A 9,157-nucleotide genomic window follows, 5' to 3' on the forward strand; every position below is an offset into this window, starting at 1 on the left:
CTATAATTTCAAATTTTCAGATTAAAAAAAAAACAAACCGGACCAGAACCGGACCGGACCGGGACTAACCGGACCGGGACGGACCGGTAAATCCCGGTTTCCGTCCCGTTACCCCTCCCGGACCGGAACAATTCCGGATCTAACCGGTACTGTCCGGATCGAGACGGAACCGGTAACGGACCGGAACCGGTACCGGTACCTCCCGGTTCCGTTGCCAGTCATACTTGCCACTGCACCATCAGTTTCTCTTTGTTATTGAGGGCTTCAAAATGTATATATCTATAGAAATATCGTGTAATTTTTTGCCGAGGGGGTTCGGGTGAACCCTCTTGATACCACGTGGGTCCGCCCCTGAATACAAGGTGTTGAAGATAAAAGGGAAGAGCAACGTGGTACAATTGTTAACTGTTATATGGGCTAGCCCAATCCTAGTGTGACTCTAACTTTGTAACATTTAACAGTTATACACGTTGATTGTACCACGTTGTTAAATATGTTCCATATCCTAATCTTCAACACAAGGATGAAGGAACTATGATATCCTTCAATTAGTAAATAAAAAAAGTCAAACTACAAATAAAAATGAAACAATAAAGTTTCTTATCCAACATGAAATGGAAAAAAAGTAGTCAAGCCTACCACTATTTTGAAGAGAATTTTGCTTTTGTAATAATATGGACTATAGTCAAATAAGTAGAGAAAGAAAAACAAAACTACTAGTACTTAATTCAACTTGTAAAATTGTAATCGAATTGATTTATCTTAATTCTTGAACATTCTCCCCTCTCCCATCTCTAATAACTTCAAATTCAAGGTGATAGTGCTTGGGATGCTTTGCAGATATAGCGATAACTGGAAAGGGCTGTTTTAAGTCTTCTGAGATTCCAACTGATCACATTATCAGTAACATTCTTTGGATTGGGAAGGTGAATGTCAATGGCGATGTTAATCTCCTTCTTGGGAAGCTGTGTATCAGTCTTTTTTTGGTAACTAAACTTGATTTCATTACCAAAATGAGCATGGGACTGTACAGATGAAGGGAGGATGTTGACATTAGGCTAATGAGCATGGCACAGTATGAATGTTGGACATTACGCTAATGTGCATGGAACAGTACAGATGAAGGGAGGATGTTGGACATAACACCCCAACAGCCTCCTGGCAATATAAACAAAGTAACTAAACGGGACTAAACCAGCCAACAACTATAATAAAATTGTATCACATTGGATAGTGATTGTGGTTCTCCAGTCAAGTAGTGAGTTTCGCTATTTTCCTTGCTTTGATATGGACTTCTTCAATCACCTGCTTTGTCAAACTAGTTGTAGTCTAATTCTTTTGGATGGGACTTTCAATTTAAGCAGATGCAAACTACCAATTTCACAGAACTAAGAACTAACAAATAGCACAGATCATTTGAGGAGTTTCTATTACGACTTTAACATAGAGAGCTATAAAGAGAGTGAAGACCTATATAACTTCCATAATAGTATCATTGAGTAGAACTGTTCGAAAAATTCACTTGATGAGTACTTGTGCTGATGGTTAAGAGATTCAAATGAGTGTGTTTCCATGAATATGGACACTGTTTTGACTTAAAGGGCGTGCACAAGGTGTCGTAGTTTGATAACTGTTGAGGAACATGATTCACTTGAAAAGATTCATGCATGTCGCCTGAGAACTTAGATTTTATAACTGTGAGCATAGGACACTTTCAAGCTCTAGCAATCGCGGAACAGTGTGTATAACTGCTTACTCAACTGACAATTGTAGGATTACCAAAATTGAATGCCTACTAGCAAGAAAATAACACTTAACCAACTCCTGGAGTTTTGAATCTTTAAGATCAACTTTGAGGGAGGACATCTAAGATTCTGTTTGGCCAAGCGGTTTGGAAGCCAAAAGCACTTTTTGGGAAATTTGAGGTGGTTGGTCAATAAGCAGTTTTTAGCCGCTTGGCCAAACCAGCTCTAAATGACTTGATCACCTTGAGAGATTGTATTGGTGAACACTTCTTAGGACACAACTCTTTCCGACCCATGATCATGATCCCCTTACTAGAGGAGTACAGCATACAACATGACACGGGTTAAATTATGACTAGTGAAGTCTCTTTCGTATTTAAATGGAGAAGGGTAAAAGTTATTGGATAATGAAACTTCTCCGAGGCTAACTTCTCTTTTGTATCTCTAAGCCTGATTCCTATTTCTAATGCAGGTATGCTGGTGTCTTGGATACCTCGTGACAACTCTCTTCTTTGCAGTTGTGGAGATGTCAAATGAAACCATAACACATTCATTTTGTTCAGAGGAGCATCAAGGAACTGCTCAATACGCCCCTCCGCTTCTTCTTGAGACTTTAAATGACCAAACTGAGATGCAAAGACTTACACAATGATCAATGATATCTCATGCATTAGCTTGAATTATTATTATTATTTCAAGTGTTAATGAATGGATGAACACTTGAAAATAGCTATTCGTGAATTTTTACCACATACATTGACAATGTCTACTAACAACCAGATAACATAGCTAATTTCTAATCACGATAACGATAGCAATAACATATTCAGTAGAGTCCGGAGAAAGTATCTGCCCCCACTCCACTCAAAGTACATCAAATCAAAGTATGTAAATCCAATTTACGACCATATCTGAAATACTTTACTCAGTCAAGAAGTTTCAATAACACAATTCAATCGGTTATCCAAAGTAGCTCATAATTAATCGAGTTGTGTGCAAGCTGATCGAAACAATTATACATTGCATCAAAATACATCTTGTAAAAAAAGATTTTGGAGTGATGAAATGAGAATTACCTAAACAACAACATCACTCCTTATTGAGGACTTTGGGAACTTTGATGTAAGGATTCTCAAAGCTTGGCACAGCAGAAATCAGTTCTTCTCTATTCTCAAACTTCTCAGGTACGTCTCCACGCAAATTATCTCCTTCAGTATCTGCCCTAATCGCTGGCTCAATACTCTGTAAATCAACAGCTTGAAGTTGTCCAAACCAATCTATAACTTGTCGAATTTTGGGAGCGAATTCTTCAATTTCTTGTGAATTTAGTGATATTCGAGCAGTTTCAGCCAAACGTGGAACATCTGGAGGTTCTAGAACACTCGATTTCACGGTGTAGCTTCGAAAAGCCACTGGTAATTGGGAAATGCGATTTTTACTGAAATTGAACAAGGAAGTACCATTGGCAGTTCTTGTTGGTTTCAGATAATGCAAAGCGCTGATGCTTCCCATGGATGGCGCTTGAAAAATGACGACGACGGCGGTAGTATACGGCGGCAGACGGCGGAAGACGGCACCACAGTAAGAAGTCTAGGATTACCAGATTTTGGAACAAAGGGATTTGGGCTTCAGATATCAGTCTTCATGGGCTTTGGGCCATTTGGTTTTGGGCTGAGACCAACGAAGCTAAGGACAAGTACACAAATAGCCCAAATTTTTTAAGTTATCTCAAAATTGAAAATTCAAATTTACGAGATTAAAGTTTAAAATTTTGAGTCTAAAGTTTGATTTTTCGAGTCTAACTACAAACCTAAATATACAAGATTGACATATTGTACTTATAGTTCAAACTTTAGATATTTGAGTTTAAAATTAAATTTGACGATCTTCATCACTTTCGGTCCAAATATCTAACGTTGAGAGGTAATTAAGCCTAATTTCATATGTAAATGTTTGAAGTTCAACCTCTTTGTCTTTAATTCATCAACTTCACATTAATTCTTGGTAGATATATTGTCAATTGAAGTCTAATGGTTTTTATATGATACAACAACTCATAAATTAGGAAATTTAAGTTTGTTTTTTTTTCTTTTAAAAAAGTTGGGGGTAAGAAAAAAATAAAATATTGTAAGGGATTACGAGGTGAAAAATTGAACCCTCACCAATAAGGTGGGAGTTCAAGTAATCAATCAATCAAGCTACTAAGACTCCCCATTTAAATTTGTTTTATCTACTTATTATGAAGTTTCCTCTGAAATTGACTTTGGTAATTCAAACTTACGACTCAAATTTGAAACTTCATATCCATATTAGAAATCAAAAATCTGAAGTTTGACATATAGGTGGTCAAACCTTAAAAACTTCGGTCATTCTTTACATAGTGATAATCTGTAAAGAGATAATCCGAAAAATGATTAGTTATATCCTTCACCTTCGAAATTTTTTTCTAATACTTTAATTTTCGCGCATTAAAATCAATTACTAAATATATAAAATAAAATAAAATTTTTTGATTGGATTATTTTCTTAATTTTATGTCCATTCCTAGTAGGACCAAAAAACACAGATAGAACTAAAGCCCCATGATGTGGGTTGGTCCTACTCACCCGTTGCATTGTCTGGAAAAAACAATGCACAGCCATTAATTTCATGCATGCATTATTACTTATAATACTACTATTCATTATATTAAATATCTTATTGTGTAATCATGTGCTTCTACTTTTTTAAAAATTATTATTTCTCATTTGGTATTCGAAATTTATTTTGAAGCTCTGATTAAACTTGAATCACGCACTATAGGATTCATTCGAGGATAACGCTCCCAAATGAATTTTCTTCATACTCAGAATTCAAACTCAAAACCTCTAATTAAGAACAGAGCAGTTCCATCACTACATCACAATTCAGATCAGTGCTTCTACTCTTCATTCACCTTAACCTTATCTTCTCCTTTGTTATTTAAATACTAATATTTAATTTGCGGAAAAAAAGAACACTTCAATATTGAATTCCAAAAGTATAGTTAAGAATATCGTATGGTGATAATACACTAGTTTATTCGTGTACCAAACTTATCAGAGGTAGAGTCCAAATTTTGAGTTTACATATTGTAAATTTGTTACTAGATTCAAAATATAATTTAGTAAATTTCTTATTATGAATATAGGATTTAAATAAAAATTACTGAGTTCATCTGAATATGTAAGACTGTAAGTAATGTTCTCCCTTCACAATTGAAACCAACGATCACACAAAAGTAATATTTACTTCATCTCATATTAGTTGTCTACATTATTAAAAATAGTTGTCCCAAATTATTCGTCAATTTACAAAATCAAGATAAAATTGTTTTTTTTTTCACTCTTACATTAATTCTTTTTTAAAATGTAAATAAGACTGTAAAGTTTCAAAAAATAAATATCTTCAAGGTAAATAATAAAATTGTCCTAAATATTTATGATTTTTAAGGGGCAGCCGGGCAGGTAAGGAAAAAAGGAAAAATTCTTTTGGCCAGAAAATTTGGCCAGAATGGTATTTCACCTATATTATTTTACCTTTTTGAATATTCTTACCCTTTTAACTTTAATATCTTTTAACTAAAAAATGGGGAAAAAATTAGTTTATTTTAAAATACAAAGATATTATAGACTTTTTAATTTTCTGGCCAAATCCTGGCTAAATTTTCTGGCCATTTAGCATTACCCAGGAAAAAAATAGTTTATCCTCGGATAATAAAACCTTATTACCCACATCTGATGTTTTTAATACGTAAATAAATGCATTGCAACATTTTATTATTCATTAATTATGGATAGTTAAGAGATCTCACTTTTATTTTGTAATTATTATTAATTTGATGTAAATATTAATTGCGAATAAATTTTTCTAAATGATGCCATAGTAGGAATATATATGTTTTATTTGTTTTATTTCTTCCTGTATTGACTTAAATCAACATCAACTAATTCCCTTTCATGCTAATAATAATCAAGGATAAAATAATTAATTAAAGAGCCCATCCTTGACCATATTATAAAAGCTAAAATAGGGCCACTAATCTAGTTTTAACTAAACTATGTCGAATTTGGACTTGCCTATGAACATTAAATACTTTCTTAAATTCCCAAATTAAATGTTTTCCTAAAACACCTTTAAATAAAACTTTCTTATATCATCACAATAATAATAACTCGTTACAATTATTTTAAGAAAAAAATGAGTTGAATTAATTAAAAGATTTCATGAAATCCATCAATATTTTTTCAATATGAAGTATGCATATGTTGAACAAATTTTAATATGGACCACTCTAATTAAAGTTATGCATTTACAAAACATATTTTCTTTTGTTTTCAATCTTTTTTAAAAAACTCACATCCACAAGATAATAATTAATTTTTTACATCTGCCTCTGATTTTATTTTCGCAATGCTATTGAAGAATCTACAATTGCATTGATAACCAGTACATATATAATACTTTCATTTTAATTTCTTTGTTAAATACCCCACTTTTAACTAAAAGTTTTGAATTGATTTATACAGATATTTCTTTTTTGACCATCATTTAAAATTTGTACCTATTTTTGAAAAATTATGTAAAGGACCGTTGAGAAATTATCCCCGTAACATTAGATTCAAATCTAATATTTACTCATTATATTATTCAAACAGCTTTAAAAATAAAATATTAGATTAACGCCTAACATTCAAGGTATATTATATATTACAATGTAGAAAGTGACTTGTCTTTATCTATCATTTTGAGGTCTTTTGAGAACACTTTCTTCCACTTGATTTAGGTTTAACCGTCTCCTTTGACACCTTTTTTTTATACATTTTCATACCTACAAATTAGTGAATATTCAAATCGATGTATTCTCAAGTGTTTTTTTCTCGTATTTTATCTTCATTATCTGTTGTCTATGCCTTTTGTACATGAGTCTAACTCAACCCCAAAATTCTAAATTAAGAGGAGATGGTCACTCAAGTCCATATAAGCAGATCGTAAGTCTATTCCTAACCAGTATAATACCTTACCCCACTATAACACCTTCTCATAAATATGATCATTTCTATCAACTACTAAATTTTACTACTCCATTCGTTAATTTTCACTTGTCACTATTTGATTTGGCACACATATTACCATACAATTACTTTTAAATGATGTTTAGTACTCCCTCCGTCCCTTTTTAGTTGTCCACTTTAGAAATGACACACAGATTAAGGCAACAATGATTAGCACAGTGAAGTTACAATTTTATCCTTATGACAACTTTTCACTTCAAAATTACAACCACTTATTTGAATTCAAGTGAAATAAATTGGAGGGAAACAACATACACTTTTACAATTTTCAAGAAGTGTAAATAAGGGTATAATAGGAAAAAATTTGTTGTCCTTTCTTGATTTGTCAAAATGGACAACTAAATAGGGACAACTAAAAAAGGAAATATGGACAAGTAAATAGGGACGGAGGGAGTATTTAATATCGAGGGTAAAACATGAAAAAAAATTGTCCTTTTTTTATATGTCAAAAGTACAAGTAAAAATACAAATCTATTTTAGAAACAAATAATAAGTAAAAATGAATCGATGAAGTATATGATATAAATTTAAATCAAGTAGATTAGTTTTTATGAATATCGAACACCGGATAATTATAAAAAATTAATAAAAAAGGAAATATGAAGCAATTAGGTTTAAGGGGAGTGGAACCCATATATGATTTTATTGGTGTAATTAAAACTCATAATTAATGACTTTTTTCAAAGCAAGGTGGGGGAAATAAGTGGCTCAGCATGGTAAATGAGGAATAATAATTGCACTTAAAGGTCTCAACTTATCATATTAATGCGTGAAGACCCCACAATTTAAAAGTAGAAAACCAAACCAGTCCCCCACCCACCCCACCCTCTACCCCTACCCCAGGGGCCCTGAACAAAGCCACATTACTTTGTGCAGAAAACAGAGACAGAAGTAAAAGCACCTTCTACCCCCACGCGCTTTCATTACCACGCGCCCTCACGACCACAACTGAAGTTTAACTGCTACAGGTGGCTGTAGGGTCCCACTTAGATCAATTTTTGGAATAAGATAAGTGTAACACTTATGGACAAAAACTACTAATTTGGAAAAAAATGGAAAGAAAATCTACTAATCACATGTGATATTCTACATAGATACAAAACAATTTACCAAAAAAAGAAAAAAAAAAAAGAAAGATAGATTGATAGGAGTACAAAAGAAATTTGACTACTAACCGAAAGTTTGAGCGGCAATAGTGAAACTATTTCATTTTTACTCGAAAGTTTTAGATTGAGTCATATAATGTGCAATTTAAGTTTAAAAAAGGCTTCAATATGGACTTCAAATATCAAATAGAAAATAAAGAAAAATATATAGGTGAAAATTAAATTAGTATTCATCCCTATGTTAATCCTCAATTTTGTCGACTCAATTTGTTCGATACTAATAATAATAATAATTATTATTAGTATGTTAATTCTAAGCTTTTCGGTGTGATGATATTTAAATCTTTCATTTTGAATAAGAGTGAGTCTAAATTAAAGTATATGATTCAATAATTAATGAAGTGAGTTAAGAATTACGAAATTTCTTATTTAAAGTTCATTTAAAATTAAAATACTAGCTAATTTCGGTGAAGATGTGGCATCTGGGCGTAAATCAATTGCAAAAGTTAGCTCACGAGGAGAGGATTGTTCAAGTTCATATAAGTAGACCTCATATGACACCTGACCTAAACCAATCCCAAAAGTTAATCCACGAAGGGAGGATTGTCTAAGTCCATAAGAGCAGATCTCCGGTCAGTTCCCCAACCAATATAAACTTTTACCCACTTTAACATTTGGAGATGGACCTAACTCTGATACCATGTCAAGATATAACACATAGCCTAATTCAACCTCAAAAACTAGCTCACAAGGATAGGATTGCTCAATTCCATATAAGTAGACCTCCCGTCCATTTTCCAATGTGGGGCTTTTACCACTCTAACACCCCCGTATCCATTTAACAGCTTGCCACCTAGACTCCGTCATCCATTTCAAGTTGTATCCCCAATCAAAAAGCTAACGAAGGAAATAAGCATAAGAAGAAATCTATTGAATGCGATTCAAGTTTGTATTTTGGTTAAAGAGATGACGAAGTAAATAAGCGAAAAAGAAAGTCCAATAAATGCAATTCAAGCGTGTATTACGATTAAAAAGTTGAGAAGGAAATAAGCGAAAGAGAGAGTCTACTGAATACGATTCAAGTTTGTATTCAGATTGAAAAGCTTCTTTACTGAATATCATTCAACATGCGATTCAAGTTTATATTTTGATTAAAAAGCTGAGAAGAAAATAAATAAAAAAGAGAGTCTACTAAACACGATTCAACTAGCGG

General features: G+C 32.8%; 1 protein-coding gene across 1 annotated transcript; it reads right to left on the minus strand.

The window, feature by feature from the left end:
• Window positions 1-2,634: 2,634 nt before the first annotated feature.
• LOC102589548 (glutamyl-tRNA(Gln) amidotransferase subunit C, chloroplastic/mitochondrial) lies at window positions 2,635-3,350 on the minus strand. Its single transcript, XM_006348189.2, has one exon. The coding sequence runs from the start codon at window positions 3,255-3,257 to the stop codon at window positions 2,835-2,837; it is 423 nt and encodes a 140-aa protein (XP_006348251.1). The 5' UTR covers window positions 3,258-3,350; the 3' UTR covers window positions 2,635-2,834.
• Window positions 3,351-9,157: the final 5,807 nt, after the last annotated feature.

Source organism: Solanum tuberosum, unplaced genomic scaffold, assembly GCF_000226075.1.
Source record: "Solanum tuberosum cultivar DM 1-3 516 R44 unplaced genomic scaffold, SolTub_3.0 scf00096, whole genome shotgun sequence".
NCBI lineage: Eukaryota > Viridiplantae > Streptophyta > Magnoliopsida > Solanales > Solanaceae > Solanum > Solanum tuberosum.